This window comes from Arachis hypogaea, chromosome 15 (genome assembly GCF_003086295.3).
Source record: "Arachis hypogaea cultivar Tifrunner chromosome 15, arahy.Tifrunner.gnm2.J5K5, whole genome shotgun sequence".
In the NCBI taxonomy this organism is placed as follows: Eukaryota; Viridiplantae; Streptophyta; class Magnoliopsida; order Fabales; family Fabaceae; genus Arachis; species Arachis hypogaea.
This window is the reverse complement of record NC_092050.1, coordinates 17,933,971-17,956,108: the sequence shown is the minus strand read 5'-3', so window position 1 is coordinate 17,956,108 and position 22,138 is coordinate 17,933,971. Positions and strand designations below refer to the sequence as shown.

General features: G+C 37.3%; 2 protein-coding genes across 8 annotated transcripts; one reads left to right on the top strand and one right to left on the bottom strand.

The window, feature by feature from the left end:
• Nucleotides 1–454: 454 nt before the first annotated feature.
• LOC112749771 (uncharacterized) lies at nucleotides 455–2,178 on the bottom strand. Its single transcript, XM_025798149.3, has 4 exons — nucleotides 1,431–2,178; nucleotides 1,219–1,294; nucleotides 1,013–1,129; nucleotides 455–906 (listed from the first exon to the last, which is right to left on the bottom strand). The coding sequence occupies exons 1-4, from the start codon at nucleotides 1,853–1,855 to the stop codon at nucleotides 754–756; spliced, it is 771 nt and encodes a 256-aa protein (XP_025653934.1). The 5' UTR covers nucleotides 1,856–2,178; the 3' UTR covers nucleotides 455–753.
• Nucleotides 2,179–16,078: 13,900 nt separating this feature from the next.
• Nucleotides 16,079–20,354, top strand: LOC112749770 (protein PLANT CADMIUM RESISTANCE 10). Of its 7 annotated transcripts, none has more exons than XM_025798148.3 (5): nucleotides 16,079–16,512; nucleotides 17,866–17,942; nucleotides 18,371–18,558; nucleotides 18,979–19,205; nucleotides 19,835–20,354. In XM_025798148.3, exons 3-5 carry the CDS (start codon nucleotides 18,378–18,380, stop codon nucleotides 19,940–19,942), a joined length of 516 nt encoding a protein of 171 aa, XP_025653933.1. In that variant the 5' UTR covers nucleotides 16,079–16,512; nucleotides 17,866–17,942; nucleotides 18,371–18,377; the 3' UTR covers nucleotides 19,943–20,354. The 7 variants fall into 7 exon arrangements, with proteins under 7 accessions (XP_025653933.1, XP_025653929.1, XP_072074831.1 ...); XM_025798144.3 differs by having other exon boundaries at nucleotides 19,831–20,354; XM_025798146.3 differs by having other exon boundaries at nucleotides 16,129–16,512; nucleotides 17,875–17,942; nucleotides 19,831–20,354.
• The last annotated feature ends 1,784 nt before the right edge of the window (nucleotides 20,355–22,138 follow it).

The window sequence follows — 22,138 nt, the reverse complement described above, 5'->3', positions numbered from 1 at the left end:
TGAAACACTTCAGACGGAAAAAATTGGTAATCGAAACACACACAAAAAAAGAAAAGAGAGTAACATAACTTAATTTGTCTAAAGAACATCAATATCAATAGTAACTAGAAAATGAGATCCTTGAAGCCAAGATTTGGGGGGCATCACAAACAAGATCAAAATTTTGATACAATATATATGAGCGAGGTTAATTCATTTTAGAGACTAATTCGTTGATGAGATCCTCCCGATTTCCAGAGTCTCCACCATCCTTGAAAAGGGTTTTTGATCCTGTCAACCCTCCTACTGGTTTGTTGAGTTCAAAGGGCCACATAAGTCGAATAACTTCTTTAAAGTGTGGACCAACATTATAGATCTGATGCACCATGTCTTCTATGCATACAATACCATACTTCCCTAACTCCTACAAATAAAAGAATATGAATCGCAAATACAATTAAGGGGGAAATCACAGTTAAACCAGGAACACCATATATTACCTGCTCAATAATGTTATTATCTGTCAACGTAACTTTCCATAGATAGATAGATGACAAATACATATATACCATAGTAAAAAGAACTACCCATATCGTCAATTATGAATACATGTAACTAAATAAAGAGAGGGGGCATCATAAGTTCATAACAGAACAACTTCAAGACATTGATTGCAATAGTTTTACGCCAATCCTAATCAAACAGCTAAACAGCACCAGCATCAGTTTATACATAGTTGGTAAATGGTAATTTAAAAATCTATGCGCTTCCTAGTTAGTGTTTGCTTCTCTCTTCTTCTTCATCATCATTTAAGTCCTCACTCAAGGGTTGATGAGATTGTAATGGCCTTTGAGTATCTTCCCAATCCCCAATATCTCTCAAATGATCTTGGGCAGATGGCAAGTTCTTGTTATCTTTAGCCATTCCCTTAATTGAGAAAATAGAACTCCACATTAGAGAGAAATACACACAAAGCTGACCTACAACAATATGCAACTACATATTGTACGTTAACACGGCAGAGAGTGAATACCTGCTTAGAAATTTCTTGATGGTGATTCAAATGGCCTTTCTTTGATGAGAATTGATCTGTGACATTCCTGAATAGTTGAAACCCCTGAATATCTCCATTCCTGATGCTTGCTTCCAACTGCAACGCCAAATATTATCAAGCTACAATATCTATGCCTTCAAAATGGTTGATATATGAGATGATCACAAATATGATAAACAACACACCTGGATGTGAACGATGCAGAACAGAATGCTAGCAATAGGAAGCCAGCTATCTTCAGGGGAGATTGATAGATTTGACCTGTTCATGAATCAACAAATATCAATCTCATCTTCATAGGGTTTTCAAGTCAGGTCTTAATACTTTACAATGAATTAGCGATGTGAAATTAATCAAAGCATGTTAAGCAGTGAGATTGCAATTACGAAGAATGAACCTCAGATAAGGAGCCAAGTAGACAATGGCGTAAACAGCATAGCGTCGGTTTCCAGTGTCGAGCAAGGCGAAGATCCAACTGAGCCAATTAAAGTAAGGGATGAAGCTCATAATCCCCATCACAGCGAACCTTGTATCGCTCGTGTTCATCGCTGACTCACCTTCCTCATCGTCTTCGTGGGAACCAGCTACGGGGAATACCAGAGAAGTGAGCATACAGGCGCCGATGGCCGCCGCGAAGGGTGCATCGTCAGCGAACACTGCCCTGCACCTCTGCAAATGCCTCCTCCTCAGTTTGATATTGGGCTTTGTTATGGGCCTGGGCCTAAGGCTAAGGCCGAGCCCAATCACAGTGGGAGCCGAAGGATGGTTAAGATGCAGAAACAGGTTAGGGGAGAAGGATGAAGACGAAGAAATGATAGTCATTGACACAGACACCGCTCAAGACTGAAGATTTGACTTGATATGATATTATCCGATCGGCTCCCAGCGTCCGTATTGTATTCTGTTATGTAATACAAGTATAGTGTACAGTTACATTACAATGTACAGATACACTGGAGCAGGAGGGATTAGGGAAGGAAAGGATGTGAGAGTCAAATCCTTTACTCCTCGGGAAACGTACACACTATTCCATCCCACTCCCATCCATCTAGGCACCTACCCAAACAAGAGGCAGATTAAATTTACTCCTTTCTCTCAAATTGCCTGCTAATGTAAACCTAAGAACTTTTTATTTTTAATATGATGGAAGGAATGGTGTATACCTGAGTTATGCGGGTGTATAGTGATTCATTTGTATATGATGGTTGTCCAAGAGAAATCGGATCGTCCGATTAGAGGTACTGAAAATTTTGGGTCTGATTTGTGTACTAGCAGAAAACTTTGGGTTCGATTTCAGAAAATCCTAGGTCCGATTTGTACCCCTCTCTCTCTCTGCAATGAAATCGGACCCTCCGATTTGTGTACTTTTCACAATTTTGAAAAACACCAAAAATTACAATGTTAAGGTATATCACCACTCCTACTTCCATAACAAAAAAAATTAGCCTAAACCTAACTTTGACCGTGATTATTTTTTATTTTTCCAACTGTAGTTCCACAGATAAACGAATAATTGTAACTATCTTTTTATTCAAGGGATTGATAGTTGAAACAGATTCCACAGATAAACGAATAATTTTAACTATCTTTTTATTCAAGGGATTGATAGTTGATACTATCTGTTTCGAAGGTTACCTAAAGCAAGGTTATTTTTGGACTTGAACATGAAATTTTTGTTAGGGCAGCGTTCGACTTCTGCTGATACTAAGGTGCCGCCATTCAAGTTTTTTGTGAAGAGAAGTGGGTGGTATCTTGAAAGGGACTCCGATGTCTGAATTAGCAAGGGTTCAAAGCAGATTTTTTAGTAGATTGGATTCGGAATATACCTGAAAGTATTAGTATGTTTACAGTAGAATAGATAACCACCTTTTAGAGTAGTTCCACCTTTGATGGTAGATAGCCATTCTCCTTTTTTTGGAAAGTTGTTGAGATTTCCCTTCTAGATGGATAGGAGATATCTTTGGAAGTCAGTTTCTTATTTGAATAGATAAGATTGAACTCCTATCGTCGCGTTCGACCTCTGTAAAGTCGGGTAGATGTAGGCAAGACAAGATCTCCTTGTTGGGCTTTCATTCATTTGGGTCTGGCTTTGTTTTTGTGCCAATGTATAAACAGTGCCCCTACTTGAGTCCAAACTTTTGCAAGGTCGGGCTCAAGCATTTGTAAATTTACATGATCTTTGGGATGTGGTTATGCCACGCCGGATATGCCGCCTTTTCAGGATAGGTCGGATACTCGACGTGTTTTTCAAAAATTTGAAACGTTACATCCTTTTGTGATACGATGCACGTTACTTTTGCGGTTACCTTGGGAATTGCACATGTCATTAATGAGGGGGCGTAAAATGACTTTTTTGTCCCTAATGTGTTATAAATACCCAGTTTTTTTTTCTTTTATCTTTTTTCGCTCCTTTTTTAAAGTGCTTTTGCTATTTTCCTTTGAAATCTTTTTATCTTCTGCAACTTGTTCTTGTTTTCAAGATTTCTTCGTCTTGAGTTTCAGAGAACTTTGCTTGCGTTTGAGGGAAACGTTCATGTTTTGCTATTTCATCGTCGCTTACTCCTTCTTTCCAAGGTTAGTTATTCTGAGTTGTATCTTCGCACTCTTACTGGATAATGCTGTTCCATTTATCTTTATTCCTTCGTATTGTCCGACTTGTAGTGATGAACTGTCCTTTTATTGTATTGTAGGTATATTTTTATGTCTCGTTCAGTAATTCACAACATGTCATCTAAAGTCCTGTCCGACCTAACCTGGGTAGATATATATGTTCTTATCCACGTCCCTGTTATTGATAAAGAGTATGCCGAGACTTTTCGTAGGCATCATAGGCTATGTTTAAATTGGGAGGATGAGAGAAAATATGAGATTGTAGTAGCTGACTCTGAAGAGAGAGTTTGTTTTTCCCAACTAGATAGGTCGAAACGTCATTTTATCTACGTATACGATTGTTTTTTCACAAAACTGGAGTTAGCCTTCCTTTTTCCGATTTTGAATCTAAGGTCCATAAGCTCTGTAATGTTGCCCTATCCCAACTTCATCCTAACTATTGGCGTTTCTTGAAAATTTATCAACTTATGTGCCACGAACTTGACGTCTTTTCCTCTGTTAAAGTTTTCTTTTATCTTTCTGTTCTTACGAAACCTTTTAGTTCCAAGAAACAAGGCTAGATCTCTTTTCGAGCTATTCAGGGAAGGAAGATCTTCGCCATATTTGATGATTCTTTTCATGACTTCAAAAATTATTTTTTTAAAATCCGTTCTGTTGAGGATGTCTGACCTTTCTTTCTGAATGAGAAAGACGAGTCCCTTTTTTCCTTTATGCTGGAAGGAGATCCCTGTAGTTGCTAGGTATGGCTTGGATGACTTGGATGAGGTTGAAGAGAGTATAGTTGCTCTATTCTAGAAATATTTGGGCCGAGCTCCTCATTTAGACACCAAGAAATTTTTAGAAAATCCCATCCAAATTCGACCCGAGTTAGATAGCGTTCTTTCCATTTTATAGATATAATTTTGCTGATTGCATTGTTAGCTAATGTAGTCCAACTTTGATATCGTGCAGAAAAGATGGCTCTTAAGTCGACTTCTATGAAAACTCTCTGTGCTGCTAAAAAGAATGTTGTTGCCCGAACTATCTAGTTAAAGGAAGTCGGTGAATTTGATAACCTCTCCCCTCTTTCTAAATCGGACTCAGGTGCCTCAGCCTTGGTAAAAATTATTGCTGACCCGGCTCCCCCTTCTAGCTCGAGGAAGCAAACAATTCCTCTTCCACCTCCAAATCCCGAGCCGAACCATAAAAAATGTAAGACTACAGAATCAGTGGGTACTTATGAGCAAGGCTTTAATGCAATAGCTTGGTGCGAGAAACACATCCTTCCAAATAGCTTTATTAGCATTGATGATATTTTCGTAAAAAACCCTCTTCAAGTACTTGCCCGAGGTAGAATTCGAACCGTCGGGGTGTGTGCAGCTTTGCTGAGGGAATTAGAGAAGACTTCCCTTGGCGCCACTCAGCGCACTTTGACTGATTTACAAGCTGAGGTAGTATCGTTAAGGGAATGAAAGAAAGAGTTGGAGGTTGAGAAGAAGTCACTTATTTCCGACCTTCGCAAGGCTAGGGAGAGGGTAAAGGAATTTGAGGCCGCCTTAGCTATGGCGAAGGACATAAAAGAAGGCTGAAGAAAGTTACACTAGGGTCTTTGGGAAAAAAATTGACTTGGTGGATGAGGTCGTTAAGTCCAAGGAGAAATATGCGGAGCTGGAGGGGACTATAACTGAAGGAATGGATGAGTTGATAGAAAATTTGAAGGTCCAGTTCCAAGTTATAGCTCCCGAGGTGGACCTCTCCCTCATTAGTCCTGACAACGTCATGGTGAGAGAGCTGAAGGCTTCTAAAGTCCGAGCTGAGAGAGCTCCTTGGGTGAACTATGAGCCTGCTCCTTCCCAGCCAGAAACGCTTTTGACCTCTTCCACACAACCCGAAGACATGACTTCCAGTGAACACCTTCCTTCTTCTTAGCTTTTGAATTTTCAAGTATTTGGATGGCCCGACTTGTGGGTCTTTATGAACAATTTAATTTTGTAATAGTTGTAGTTTAAATATTTTCTCTTTTATTTTACTGCTTAAAAACCGTTCTCCACTTACTTAAATATGTGGTGGTTTTTGCATAAATAATTATTTCTTCAATAATCTTTTGTTAGTTGGCACAGTGATGCGTGAGCATCTTGTCTATCTTTTCCTAGTGAATTTGCATCTAATTTGTTGAGTTTAATTAAGAATTAACTATATTTTAGCCACTATGGATGCTATTTTAAGTTTTGTACAATACTGTTTATTTTAGGTAGCATTTTGCGGAATTTGATGGAGTTTCTGCAGAGAAAGAGAAGAAGCCAAGGAGATGACGCGGACGCATGGCTCACGCGACCGCGCGGAATGGAGGAAATCGCAATGACGCGATCGCGTGCCTGACACGATCGCGTGGACTGGAATCTGCACAAATGACGCGAACGCGTGGACGACGCGGACGCGTCACATGAGCGATCTGCATAATGGACAATTCAAGTGGTCCCATCCATCCATTGAAGATTTGATTATTTAAATTAATTCAAATTTAAATTCAAATTTTAATTCTAGGAAAAGATATTATTTTAATTTATAGTTTTAGATATTAGATTTTAAATTTATTAGGATTAGTTATAAAAAGGGAGAAACTTTCCTTCCTTTGTAGAGGTCCTGGAGGAGATTACACAACATTATTCCATACAAATTTATATTCCGTATTCCATGAGCAACTAATCCTCCACTGTTAAGGTTAGGAGCTCTGTCTATTGTATGGATTGATAATATTATTTTTCTATTTTAATTCATGTTTGATTTATATTTCAATAATTGTTTTCGTTCTTTATTTTATGAATTTGGGTGGAACGGAAGTATGACCCATGTTCTATTTGAGTTCTTGTAAAACTTGGAAAAGCTCTTTACTTGAACAATAACTTGAAAACATATTATCCTGAATTTCTAATTGTTTGTATTTAACGGGATACGTGACATATAATCCCTTTATCTTTGAATAATTAGGATTCTTGTGGCATATAAACTAGGATTCGATCATCACCCTCTAATTGGAATTAATTGACCAAGGAATTGGCAGTTGATGAATTTTAGAGGAGACTAGGAAGATCTAAGGAATTAGGGTCTAGTCACAAATAGTTTGCCATAAATTAAATCTTACATGATTAAAATTAGTTAATAAGAAAAGTCAAATCCAGAAAATAGATAACTCTAAAACCTTAACTGCCGTCTCCATATATTATTCCCAACTTAATTACTTGCCCTTCTTCAATATTTTTTATATTGTTTAATGTCTTTTATACTGCATCTCAACACCAATTTTTGTTTGTCTAACTAAGCCCATCAAACACTATTGTTGCTTAGTCCATCAATCCTCGTGGGATCGACCCTTACTCACGTAAGGTATTACTTGGTACGACCCGGTGCACTTGCCGGTAAGTAAGTATGGTTGTAAAATACCGCATCACACAGCTATTTCTTTATCTTGTCATGACTTAGGAAAATTTTCATTAAGTCACTTCTGATAAGTTTTTGGTGTTGTTTTTGCCAAGTTGTGGAAGATGTCAGCTAAAGTAAGTTGGTCCCTTGTTGATCTTTGCGTAAGATCGGGACTATGTACTTCCCTTAGTTTTATTTCGACTTTAAATAGTCGGTGTTAGCAAGTTACTTTAGCGATTCATTTTAGATTCACCCCTTTTTAGGCTCTTAAGTTTCGAGTGAGGTCGGACTACGATCTACTTATAGAACTTCTTGAACTAGTTTGTACCTCGTCGCTTCAACTTGCTGACCATGTAGGTCGGGCAATGATTTTTGCAATTTTTCGAGCTTAAATTAGTGCATTTGAAATGAAAAACTTTATGAGAAGATGAATTATTATTAATAGAAAATGATTTACATAAGTTTTGTTGCTACTAAGAGTTTTCTTTTAACCCTTAGCCCTCACTATGGTGCCTCGTTAAAACCCCCTTCAGGAAAATCCTTTTCGGAAAAAAATCATGAAGTCGAGAAAAAGAGTACACCAGGGAGCAATGTGCGCTTTCGAACTATAGTATCTTTTTAGGTTACATGCGTGCAATGACCTTGAGAGCTCGTTTTCCCTTAAGTCGGATACTTTGTAGTAACCCTTTCCTAAGACTTCAGTGATCTTGTAAGGTTCTTTCCAGTTTGTAGCCAACTTTCTTTCGCTCGACTTCTGTGTTTCGATATCATTTTCGGATTAATGTGAGGTCTTTTGTGGCGAAGCTTCTTTTGATAACTTTATTATTGTACCTTAAGGCCATTCTTTGCTTCAAGGCTTCTTCTTTTATCCGAGCTTGTTCTCGGACTTCTGGGAGGAGGTCAAGTTCTTCCTTTTGAGCTCGAATGTTTTCTACCTCGTCATAAAATCTGACCCTTGGAGATTCTTCATTGACTTCTATAGGTATCATGGCATCTATGTCGTAAGTAAGTCGAAAATGAGATTATCCCATTGTTGAGTGGGGAGTTGTCTGATATGCCCACAAGACTTGAGGAAGCTCGTCTTCCCATGCTCCATTTGCATCTTGGTCGGCATTTAAACCCGGCCAACACGACTTTATTCGCAGCTTCTGCTTGTCCATTGGTTTGGGGGTGTTCTATCGACGTGACCTGGTGCTTAATCTTGAGGCTTGCCACCAAGCTTCTGAAGGCTGAGTTGGTGAACTGAGTTCCATTCTCCGTAGTGATAAAGTGTGGGACTCCAAACCGGGTGACAATGTTCTTGTAGAAGAATTTCTGACTTTTTTGAGCTATGATGGTTGCCTAAGATTCTACCTCAATCCACTTAGTGAAATAATCAATACCCACTGTGATGTACTTTACTTGTCCAGAGGCCTGCGGGAATGGCCTGAGGAGGTCTAAGCCCTATTTTGTAAATGACCAAGGCGAGGTGATGCTGATGAGCTCTTTTGGAGGAGCCACATAGAAGTTAGCATGCTTTTGGCAAGGCGGATACTTTTTAACGAATTTGGCTGCCTCCCTTTGTAAAGTCGGCCAAAAGAAGCTAGCTCGGATCACTTTTTTAGCTAGTGACCGTACTCCTAGGTGGTTTCCACATATGCCGCTGTGGACTTCTTCTAAAACATCAGTAGTCTTGGAGGTCGGGATGCATTTTAATAGAGGTGTGAATATTCCTCTTCTATAGAGAACGTTGTGAACCAAGGTGTAGTTTTGGGCTTCCCTTATAAGCCTCCTTGCTTCCCTTTTCTCTTTGGGGATACTATCGAACTTAAGATATTCGATGATAGGAGTCATCCACCCTAAACTTAGATTGGATATGGGTTGTCCGAATTGTCGACTTCTTTAGTTACAGATGGTGTGTATAGAGTCTCATGAATCAAGTTTCTATTGTTATCCCCTGGCTTGGTGTTGGCTAATTTGGAATGGACATCAGCTCGGACATTGGATTTCTGAGCTATATGTCAGATTTCTGCTTCTGAAAATTGAGCTAATTGTTCATGTGTTTCTTCTAAGTATTTCTTCATGTTGGGATCTTTAGCTTCATAGGTCCCATTAACTTGAGAAGTTATAACTTGAGAATCACTGAACACAATCAACTTTACTGTCCCGACCTCTTTGTCCTGTCTCAAGCTAGCAAGTAAGGCTTCGTATTCATCTTGATTGTTGGAGGCTGGAAAATCAAATTTTAATGAAAGTTCTATCTGAGTTCCTTCTTCATTTTCCAGAATAACTCCTACTCCACTTTTGGCTTTGTTGGATGATCCATCTACGTATAAGTTCCAAGCTGCAGGACTTCTATGAGCTTCAGTGTATTTGGCCATAAAGTCGGCTAAATATTGAGATTTGATGGCTGCTCAACTTTCAAACCTTAAGTCAAACTTGATAGCTCTATTGCCTATTGTAGCATCTGGCTTGCAGTATCCATTTTTGTAAAATATGCTTCATAGGTTGATTAGTTCGGATTTTTATAGTATGAGCTTGAAAATAAGGTTAGAGCCTTCTAGAAGTGATAACAATGGTATATGCGAGCTTATCTATCTTTTGATAGTTTAGCTCTGCCCCTTGTAGAGCCTTGCTGACAAAATAGATTAGTTGCTGTTTGCTCTCATCTTCTCAGACTAAGGTTGAGGTTGTAGCTTTGTTTGCAATTGCTAAGTACAATACGAGCTCTTTTCATGGAACATGTCGGGTGAAGATTGGTGGTTGACTTAGAAAATATTTGAAGTCATGAAAGGCTTGTTCATATTCTTGAGTCCATTCAAATCGGCTTCCTTTCTTGAGTATTGAGAATAGGGGTAGAGGCTTCAGAATTGATCCTGCCAAAAATCTGGATAAGGTTGCCAGCCTTCCATTTAATTGTTGGACTTCTTTTAGACAGGTCAGGCTTTTCATCTCCAATATTGCCTTGCATTTGTCCGGATTGGCTTCAATACCCCTTTGGGTGAGCATAAAACCTAAGAACTTCTCGACTTCTACTACGAAGGTGCATTTTGAGGGATTTAGTCTCATCCTATACTTTCTTATTTTGTTGAATACTTCGGCTAAATCGGACAAGAAGTTAACGTCTTCCTTAGTCTTGACAAGCATGTCGCCCACATATACTTCCATTAATTTTTCAAAGTGAGATAAAAATACCTTGTTCATTAGTCGTTGATATGTGGCTCCAACATTTTTTAATCTAAAAGGCATGACCACGTAACAATAGTTAGCCTTTGGAGTGATGAAAGAGGTCTTCTCTTGGTCTGGCTTGTACATCGAAATTTGATTATAACCCGAATATGCATCCATGAAGGAAAGGTATCTATATCCTGAAGCTGAATCTGCCAATGCATCAATGCTTGGGAGGGGATATGGGTCTTTAGGACAAATTTTATTGAGGTTGATATAATCAACACACATCCACCACTTTCCGTTTTGTTTTTTCACAAGTACCACATTAGCCGACCACAAAGGGTATTTTACCTCCCTTATAAACCCGACTTCTAGTAGAGCCCGAAATTGTTCTTCCACGACTTGTGTTCTTTCAGAGCGGAGCTTCCGTCGCTTTTGCTAAACAGGTCGTGAGCCCGGGTAGACATCAAGTGTATGACACAAAGGTCAGGATGTATCCCAGGCATATCGGAGACTTTCCAGGCAAAGAGATTGGAATTTTTTTGTAAGAGCTTAATGAGGTTTGCTTTTAATTCTTTACTCAGGTTGGCTCCTATACTTGTTATTTTTTTGCCTGATTTCTGATTTGAACTTCTTCAATTTTTTCACTAGGTTGTGGTCGTAGTTCTTCTCGTGCTCGGACACCGCCGAGCTCAATTGTATTGACTTATTTACCCTTTATGCTCCCTCGTAGGTTCAAGCTTTCATTATAACATTTTCTTGCCAATCTTTGGTCTCCATCTATAGTGTCAATTCCATCTCAAGTTGGGAATTTCATGTATAGGTGAGGTGTGAAAATAACTGTAGCTAGTCGATTTAGGGTTGTCCGACCTATTAAGATGTTGTAGGCTGATGCCACGTCGATCACAATGTAGTCAATACTTAAGGTTCTTGATTTCATACCCTTACCAAAAGTGGTATGCAGTGAGATGAAATTAAGAGGTCGGATGGGCGTATCGCCTAACCCGAAGAGGTTATCTGGATAAGCCCTCAACTCCTTTAATTTTCATCTAACCCGAGCTTGTCAAAGGTAGGTTTAAATAATACATCAGCCAAACTCCCATGATATACCAGAGTTCTATGGAATTTTACACTGGCAAGTATCATAGTGATCACAACAGGATCGTCATGACCAGGAGTCACCCTTTGGGCGTCTTCCTTAGTGAACGAGATTGTAGGTAAGTCTGGAACTTCATTTTCCTCGTCGACCTGGTAGACTTCTTTTAGATGCCTTTTTCAAGAAAACTTCGTTATGCCTCATCCTGCAAACCCTCCATCAATCATGTGAATGTGCCTATTAGGGGTTTGTGGTGGTCGATCTCCTCGATTTCCGTCTTCATCGCCTCTCTTCCTTTTCCCTAGATCGCATGACCTTTCTGCGAGATATCTTTCTAGCTGACGTTCTTTGGCCAGCTTTTCTATAACATTTTTTAGATCATAACAATCATTGGTGGAATGCCCATATGGTTTGTGATACTCATAATACTCCGTCCGACTTCTGGATTTCTTGTGCTTAATAGGACGAGGAGATGGAAGTTTTTCAGTGTGGTAGATTTTTCTGTAGATGTCAACAAGAGAAACCCGGAGCGGAGTATAGTTATGATATCTTCGAGACTTCTCCGAGCCGTATTCCTCTTTTTTCTTTGCTTCCTTATCTTTGTCCTGAACTTGGTAGGGGGCTTGACTTTGGAACTGGTTCTCTAAGTTGGAAAAATTTTTTTCATGTTAATGTACTTCTCTGTCCATTCTTGTACTTCATACAAAGAGGTCGAGTCTCTTGGATATAGATTGGGAAAACAGCTCTTCTCTAAGGCCATTAACCAACCCCATTATCACTGCTTCTGTGGGTAGATTTTGAATCTCCAAATATGCGTTGTTAAATCTCTCCATGTAAATTTGGAGGGTTTCTCGGACCTCTTGTTTAACTCCCAGTAGGCTAGAGCATGTTTGACTTTATCCTTTTGGATCAAAAAGCGGGTGAGAAATTTTTTTGCTAGGTCGTTGAAGCAAGTTACCGACCTAGGTGGTAGACTATCAAACCACTTCATCGTCGCTTTGGTTAATGTCGTCGGGAAAGCTTTGCAACGATTTGCATCGAACGCGTCAACTAGGTACATCCGAGTTTTAAAATTGCTAAGATGGTGCCTTGGGTCGGTCGTTCCGTCATAGAGATCCATGTCGGGACTTTTGAAGTTCCTAGGAACCCTAGCTCGCATGATCTCTTGAATGAACGGATCCTTTCCTCTAAGAGGACTTTCCCCGATCAGCCTGAGTACCCCGCTTCTACGGTCGGCCTCTATTTTTGAGAGCTTTTCTTCTAGTTCTCTTCGGCCTCGTGCCTCTTTTTGCAAATCTCTTTCCACTTCTCTTTGTCGATCAATCTCTTGCTCAAGTTGCTCTAATCGACCATGGTGCTTGTGTACAAGCCCCTTGATCTCTGTTGGATGAGGGGTTCTTCATCCTCGGGTTGATGAACTTCTGAGTGGATTAGTGATGAGCCCATATTTGACGATATGTTTTAGCTTGAATTGGATGGATTTCATCACATAAACTCACACTTATTCACCAAAATAGCATACTTGCGTGTTTAATCCCTAAATTGAGCTTAAATGTGAAAACAGACGTTTTTGTACTTAAATTGAGCAATTTAATCTCACTTTTATTCTATTCGATGTCATGATATATTTGTTGAGTGATTTCAAGTCCTAACGGCAAGAATAGGTTGGTAGAAGTGGAAGAAAGTATGCAAAAAGGGAGAAAACATGAAGAAAACAAAGGAGAAGCACACAGTCATGCATGCGTGCGCACAAGTATGCGTGCGTACGCACAAGGAGGAAATTAACATGTGTGCGTGTGCACAACCCTCTGTGCGTACGCACAGGTGGAAATTCAGCCGAGTGTGCGGACGCACACGTCTGTGCGTCCGCACAGGTCCCAGCACGTGACTCACTTAATGGAAATCGCGCGATATCTGGGCCTACAGAGCCCAGTTTTTGGACCTTCTGAAGCTAATTCTTCCTATATTAGATAAGGCCTCACTCCATTTCAAGGGGGGAGCAATTAGGATTTAGTTTAGCATAATGTAGTTCATTTTCTAGAGAGAGAAGCTCCCCCTTCTCTCTAGAACCTAGGGTTTTTAGTTTAACTTCCTTGTCATTTCTATGTTTAATTCTTATTTTGATCTAGTTTCTTCTACCTTTCTTCACTTTATTGTCTTAATTTCCTTGTTTATCTTGTTAATTTCTCATTTTAGTTATTTTTATGTTCATGCACACTCTTGTTATCTTAATTTACATTTAATGCAATTTAAGTTTTTATGTCATTTATTGCCTTGTTGAGTTGCTATCTTTACTTTCATTGCTTGGTAGTTGTAGCATTTATTATTTCTTGTCATTTTACCCTACTTTCTTTACATGCCCACCAAGTGTTTGACAAAATACTTGGTTGAATTTTTGCTTAGTTTTTCACACTCTTGGCTGGGAATGTGGGTGTTTGGGTGAACTTGAGTGGTGGATGTCCATTCCACATTGTGTGAGGGTTGTTAATTAACTTGGTTTCCCTTGACTCTATGTGACCCCCTTAGTGTTGACTTAGGACTTAGGGATTGAGGTTAATTATGCCTAATTGACTTATCCTCGATGTAGGATTGACTAATTGGGATTAATTCACACACAATAACCATGTTTGTGGTCCACAACTAGGATAGCAAGCCCTCGTTACCCAATCCTTGCCAAGAGTTCCTTTTAGCATTTAATTTCCCTTTTATTACTTTCTTTACTTGCCTTCATTTAATTTCTTGCATGCTAAGCTACCTTCTTGCACTTTAATTTCTTGCCATTTACATTTTTTGCCAATTACAATCTTCCAACCCCCATTTCTCTCATAGCCAATAATAGACACTTAATTGCAACTCCAAGAGAAAGACGACCCGAGGTTTAATTACTCTCAGTTATTTTGATTTGAATTTTAACATTTGATTGATGATCATTGGTTGGGTTTGGACTATACTTGCAATGGACAAATCCTATTTTTTATTGTGAAATCCAAACCTATGCTCTTGGTCAACATCAATTAGCCGTGGTGGAGGATTTTCCGATATACCCTCTCCGTGGGGGCCATTCGCTCTTTAATGTCATGGAGGTATCACGAGTGCTCAGTCATCGTTATGAGGTTTTGGTTCTGATTCAGATGCCGTGTGACCGTTCTCAAATCGATTGTCCACCATGATTGGGTGTAGACTTTTAGGTCGCCAGCAGCGGCGCCAATGTCCCGAGAGTTACCTAAAACGGGATTGCTTTTAGCTCTGAACGTGAGGTCCAAACTCCTGTTAGGGCAGTGTCCGACTTTTGCTGATGCCGAGGTGCTGCCATCCTAGTTTCTCGTGAGGAGGTGGGTGGTGGTACCTGCAAGGGACCCCGATGCCTAAGTTAGCAAGGATTCAAAGCAGGTTTTTTAGTAGATTGGATTATGAATATATTGAGAGTGTTAGTATATTTATAGTAGAATAGATAACCACTATTGATGTGGATAACCATTCTCATTTTCTAGAGAAGTTGCTGAGATCTCCCTTCTAGATGAATATGAAATATCTTTAAGAGTCAGTTTCTTATTTGAATAGATAAAATTGAACTCCTATCATTGTGCTCGACCTCACAGAAGTTGGGTTGGTGCAGGCGAGACAGAAATTTTTTGTTGGACCTCATTTAGGTCTAATTTTATTTTTGGATCAGAGTATAAACACTAACTAATAATATATTACTGAATACACAAAATGAAATCTAAATGTACTATAATTTTTATTATTTTAAATTTAAACATATAACTTTAATTAAAAAAACGAATGAGTAGTATTACGAAAGATAGTGTACTTCTTTTTATTTTTTTAAACAAAAGTAGTATTACGAATTAATTTTAAAGATCTAAAGTAAAATAATAAATTGTGAGTTAAATTTTGTTCTCTTTATTAGTAGTTTTATTTATTTGTTTATTTGTTACCAACCACTTTTAGGTTAGTTCTTTGTCTTTGCTTTTAGGTTAGTATGAGATTTTTTTTTATTCAAAAGATCTTTTTGTCAAATTTTTATGTTTTTATCATAAATTATATCTATTTTTAAATAATAGATAAAATACATTTAATTTAAATTATATATTAAAAATTAAAATATATAAAATACACTTTTTAAAATTTAAAAATAAGAATTAAGATATTAAATTAAATTAATAAATATTTTTGTATATCGTATAATATATAATATTATGAATTGGGATTTGATTTTTTGTTTTTATTTAAGTCTTATGTTATACTTATACGACATTATAAAATTTTAGTTGATTTTGTACTTTTTAATTTATATATTTTTAAACTTTATGTTAACATATATTTATATTTTTGTATAATTTATTTATAATTTTATATAATTTTTTTTGTTATAATTTTGTTATTACGGTTAAAATATGATTAAATTTATTAAATTTTTAAACCGATAAATTAATAGATAGGTAGAACAGTTCAACGATGGATTTGATTTCCAGAACTTTGGAGTTTATGAAGGATCCTATTAGAACACAAGAAAAGACAACAATATTGGCCCAATAAGATTTACATTTTTGTTGGGCTAATTAATTTACTTATTTGGTCGGGCCCAATTAAAACACATTCGTCTTTGGATCAAGTTGCAGCTCCACTGTCCAAAAAAAAAAAAAAAGTTGCAGCTCTGCTTCTTGCCTTCTTCTCTCCCAGTAGCTCCGGACAGTTATAAAAAACGGACCGATCCGGCCAGTCGAATTGAAAAACCAGTGAACCGATCAGGCATAATTGTAAAAACACGTGAATTGGCGGGTTTATCCGGACCGGTTCAATTTAAAAAATAAAAAATAAAAAACGTAATCCCAGCTAAGGATCCCCCTCCGCAATACACTCCCTCTCTCCGAAAGTCTGAAACGGGCCAAAGGGGAGAACGCAGCGCCTCAACCTTCTCCTCTCACCGCACGGTCGCCGGTTCGTCTGCGTCCGCCAGCTCCTGCGCCTTCACTGCTGTCGCGTGGTCTGTGCCTCCGTCAGAATCTGTCGCCTTCGTTCGCGTCGCGTCGTCCCTGTGCCTTCACTGCGTCACCTCGCCTTCGCTGTTTCACTCCATTCCTTCTTTGTGGTTTGAGCGAAGCCGTCAAAACAGCGAAACACGACACTCTCAGATCTGCAGCAGCTTCATTCTCTCTCTCTCTCTCTCTCTCTCTCGGCTCAGATCCCACGCCGATCTTCCTCAGCTTCCGTCCCTCCTGAGGTGAGTTTTTTTTTTATTTTTTTAATTATTCTCTATTAATTTTGTGAGTGTGCTTCTCCTGCAAAATGTATAACCATATCTGAATTTGTGAGTGTATCACAAAAGAAAACGTAGTTTTAGTTGAAGAAAACAAAGATAAAACCGATTCTGTTTCTACCTACAACAAATATATTTCTACATAAAGCACTGGTTTTGTAACAATTATTGCCAAAACTGTGTAATTTTGTTACTGCAAGATGCATCATCAAACAAAAATTTAATCAACTTAGCTATCAAAACAAAAGCATACATCAAAATTAAGCAAAGGAAGCACAAGTTTCTAAATTGGAATCCATTGAAAGCAAAAGTAGTACAACGAATTGCTTATTAGTTCAGTTCATGATTTAGGTGATTGTTGCTGTTTATATCTTTTAATGTAGGTTTAAATGGTTAATGGTTGATTTTTGTTGTTGTTTCATGATTGTGGCTGTTTTTTTCATAATTGTTACTGTTTAGGGTTGATTGATGCTGTTTAGGGTTGACTTGTTTTATGTAGTTGCTGGTTTTTTATGTTCCTTTTATGCAATTTTGTTGTTGATGAAATTTTAAGTTGGTGGTCCAAGAAGCTGGTAAGAAACCTGTTGTTAGTAAATAGTTGGATATTCAAGTGAATGTGTGTTCCTCATTGTTCTAAATATTATACATATGGTTCAAGATCTATTCATAGTTTTTAAGTTTGAAATTCAAATCCAATTATTCAGTCTGCTTACAGTGTTATTGTTTGTCCATGTTTATATAGGTTCTATTGACTATTTTATATTTTTTTATGGGTAAAGTATACTTTTCGTCCCTGAAGTTTGACAAAAGTTTCAAAAATACCCCTAAGTTTTATTTTGTTCTAATTTTGTCCCAGAAGTTTTCGATTTGCATCAAATATACCCCTGACGGCTAATTTTTCAAAAAATTTAAAACTAATTCAACAACAATTTCATAAGAACAACCCTCACAAACAAATTAAGCATAATTTTCATGCATTATTGTTAGATTGGTCTTAAATTTTTTGAAAAAAATTTAGCCGTCAAGGGTATATTTGATGCAAATCGAAAACTTTTGGGACAAAATTGAAACAAAATAAAACTTAGACGTATTTTTGAAACTTTTGCCAAACTTCAGGGACAAAAAGTATGCTTTACTCTTTTTTTATTTATGTGGGACCAAGTCAACTGGTTGTACCAGTAATCTATCGGTTGAAATAATGACCCAGTGATCCAATTGCCTAACCGGTTCGGTTCTGACAACTATGGTTCCAGACAAGCTACCCTCATTTTCGCTCAAGAAAGCGAAAAATAAAAATAATTTGCCAATTCATTGTAGATTTTTCAGGAATCACACCCTCGAGATTGAGATTTGAGACCCCACTCAATAAAGCGTTTCAACTCCTTATTGCCGAGGTAAGATAGCTCTCCTCATGAAACCTAATGCAATTTCAGCTTTGCGGATTTTGTTCTCTATAAGCCTAGCTTTGGTTTTGTATGTTCCCCGTTTTGAAGTGCTTTTTCTGACATTCAATTCTTCGGTCTCAGCTGGATTCCAGCGTTTCCGTTTTCGATTCAGGTCATTTTTTTTAACACATATCTGATGGAATCATAATGAAAATTCGTCCATGCATTGTTGTTTCGTTATTTTTGTGCTAACATTATGATCACTAAACTACATTGTGTGCTCTATTTTACTTTTTGTAAATGTTGTGATTCTTAATTTTCCGTTTTTGATATGCCTAATGGAATTTGGGTGCAAGCATGGTTTCTCAGTCTTCATGCTTAGGGTTCCATAAATTTTGTTTGAGGAAGAATTTAAACTATGTACTTGTTCATTGTAGAAACAATATGAAGAACCAGCATGGTTATGTGCCACCTTCTTACATACCTTTGGGCCAATCGGAGTTGGAGGCAGCGAATCTCACACCACAGAAGAGCGGCGAACAACAAGCAAGTAGTGATGGATCAAACCAGATGCAGACTCAGTGGTCTTCTGGAATCTGTGCCTGTTGCGATGATATGCAGAGCTGTATGCTACTACTTCCTTAACCTGTCACCCTTATTTAATGCAAGGGATTATTAAAAAGGTGCCTCTTAATTATGTTTAAGGAAATTTGATCATTGTGTCCTTGTTATTTGGAATTTGAATCCTTATTATGGACATCATTCGGTGGATCCTGTTAGTGAATTCAATTGTATATCTACATTATTTTGTTATCTTTGTCTGTTGAATTCTTAAAAATGCTATCAAGATTTAAAACCAACGTTGTTTTAAAGTGTTTGACGTAAAAGGCAGAAAACATAGGTAAAGGAATCAGATCAGACCCTTAAGTAGGAAGATGGCCTATTTGAATAAAGTTGTTGGTTAAACATCCACATTTTCAAAGTATGATATAAATTGTGCAGTATCAAGTGTTATTTAACTTTCTCTATGTCACAATGGGTGCAGGCTTTATAGGGTTTATTTGTCCATGCTTTCTCTTTGGGAAGAATGCTGAGTTTCTGGGTTCTGGAACCTTCCTGGGATCATGTGTTACACATTTTCTGTTATGGTCTGTGGTTAATACAGCCTGCTGCTTTTTAACTGATGGATTGTGTTTGGCACTACCTGGATGCCTTGTTTCGTGCTATGCTTGTCACTACCGCAAGACCTTAAGGACAAAGTTTGATTTGCCGGTAATGATATTGAAAACTTAATTGAGCTCTTATAACATGATTTTTCATTTTATTATGTTTCAAACTTTTGATCACTTTTTAAACTGTTAAGTCTTCCAAGTCTCTAATTTAAGTTTTACACTCAGTCAATACACAGCTTGTCAAGTTAATGCTTGCTAAAATTTATGTAAAATATTAAATAGTTCTGAATTGCAGGTTGATCAATTTGGATTTTTGTAGCTCAAAACTGTAGGCACTTGGATTTTTTAGTGGATAAATGAACTGTTTAGATATGTTAGTAGGGAAAGAGGAAGAAATACCCTGGTTTCCATTTTTCACAAACAGCAAGTATCAAGTACTTCCAAGTGCCGGTGAATTCAACAATTAACTAAACTTAAAGCGTAATAAATGCAAAAGGGTGTAGCATACTTCTATGACTTGGTTGAAAAACTTCCAGTGTAGATTCAGGGGTGTTTGTATTAAATTGCTTTGCGTACCTTGAAACACTTGGATAGGCATCTTCATCTGAAGCATATTCCTTATAACTGTTTGTTCTGTCATAATCTATCATGTATTTTTATTATCTTTATAAGAATTGCTGAATCTAAAATTTCTTTGCTATAATGTATTCTTTCATTTTATGAAGGAAGCACCCTGTGGGGATTTTGTTACCCATTTTTTCTGTCATTTGTGCGCCATCTGTCAAGAGTACCGTGAGATTCGCGAAAGATCTGGGGATAATGCACCGACCGACATGAAGCTTGCCGTAGTGACAGCCCCACCTATACAAACAATGCAGTCGGATTCCGAGCAGTAATGTCCCTGCCCTCCGCCCTCCTCTGTGCGATTTCAAATGTTGCAAACTCGGAACACAAGTTCATGTCTTCTTACAATAATGCATATGATCGCATTGCCACGGTTGTACTTTTTCAATTCTCTTACAGATAACTAGAAGAATAAATACCCACTTGTAAATGATATGTGAGTATGTTTAGGGCCTAGTTATGTCACCTTTTACATTTTGTTTGATCCTGCTGTTGGGATTATTCCAAATTCCAAGATGTTTAGCAAGAGAAGTATAGCTGCGTAATTAATCAAGTCTCAAATGGGTGTATCATTTGCTACTACGTAAACTCAGTTCATAGTTACACCATTTGATGAACCCCAAAAGGTCTCTTATTAACTGCATTTTAATGACAGTTAAACGAGAAAAGCAGAGGAGGCATGACACTGTAAACGACATTGTAAACCCAATATTAAAATTCAAAAGTAAATTCATAAGATAGAGGATAAAAAAACGTAATTAAACTAGCTGAAAATAAAAATTACGAAGATGTTTCAAAGTTAAAAATGCTACTTATAATCTCTTATAACCACATTTCTATATAAATTGAATGATATATTCGATTTAAAGAGGTTGGTAGTAAATCAAATGAGAATGAGTCGATTTATTAGAATTTCATGCAAATTGAATTGAGTTGATTCGATTTATGTATGCATGTTGTCTATATTGGTAAAAATTTTAAAATATTTCATTATAATATTACTAGCAGATTGTGACTCAATATGAATGGATGAATGTTCCAATGGTGCCAATGCAGATGCTGAGTCTAAAGTGGCGGTTGATGTAGAATCTGTTATATCATGAAGAGATGCCATAGGTGATGTAGAAGTGGCAGATAAATCAGGTGTAGTGTGTATGGTGTGAGGTGCAATTATGCCATGAGTATGCTCATATGAAGAAGTATATGCAGAGTTATTATAAAAGAATGCAAAAGAGTCAAAATTGGATGATTCAATTGAAGGCTGATCTATAGAAAAATCAGTGCTTGGTATTTGTTTGAATGGGAAATAGTGTTCATAAAATTTAGTGTTTCTTGAGATAAAAATTTCTTTGGATTTTAAATCAAACAAAATGGACCCTTTTGTTCCTGATTGATAACCAAGAAAAACACATTTTCTAGCTCTAGGATCTAATTTTCTTCTATTAGTACTCAAAGTGGTAGCAAAAACAAGACAACCAAACACCTTGAGATGAGTCAAATCTGGTTTATTCTTGAAAAGTGCCTCATAAGGCGTTTGATGATTCAAGAAGGTGCTTGGTTGTCTATTTATTAAATGTACTGAATGTTGCATAGCATAGTGCCAAAAACATTTTGGCAGATTAGAATGAAACAAAAGTGCTCTTGCAATATTCAGTATATGTTGATGCTTCCTCTCAACAATTCCATTTTGTTGAGGAGTTTCAACACAAGATATTTGATGTAATATTCCTTTTGAGTTATAGAAGGAGTTCATTTTAAATTCCATCCCATTATCTGTTCTAATTTGTTTCACAACTTTATGAAATTGAGTTTGCACCATTTGAACAAAATTTTCTACTAACACTCTAGTTTCGGATTTTAGTTTCATGCAATAAATCCAAGTAAACCTCGTTTTATCTTCCACAATTGTAAGAAAATATTTATGGCCAGCAGTAGATAAAAGTGAGAGTGATCCCCAAATATCTATATGTAACAAATCAAAAATATATTCTGATTGTTTATTGCCAATGGGAAAAGACAATTTCTTTTGTCTAGCCAAGTGACAAGAATCACAAACATGAGATGATGAAATGCATTCAATAAATGGAAATGTATTTTTCATGATTGACATTCTTTTGGATAGTAAATGACCTAGTCTAGCATGCCATAGAGTTCCTAAATCTTGCTGCACTGTGACATTTATAGAATGTGTGTTAACTTCTGGTGTAGTTAGTTTCCAAGGTTGAGCATCCATCACATAAAGATCACCAATGACTTTAGCTTGTCCAATCATCTTCAATGATGGGAGTACCTGTATCTCACAAAAAGAATCAGTAAATTTTAATTCACAATGTAATGACTTTGTGAGTTTAGACACTGAAATCAAATTATATTTAAAGTGAGGTATGAATAAAACATTGGTAAGAATCA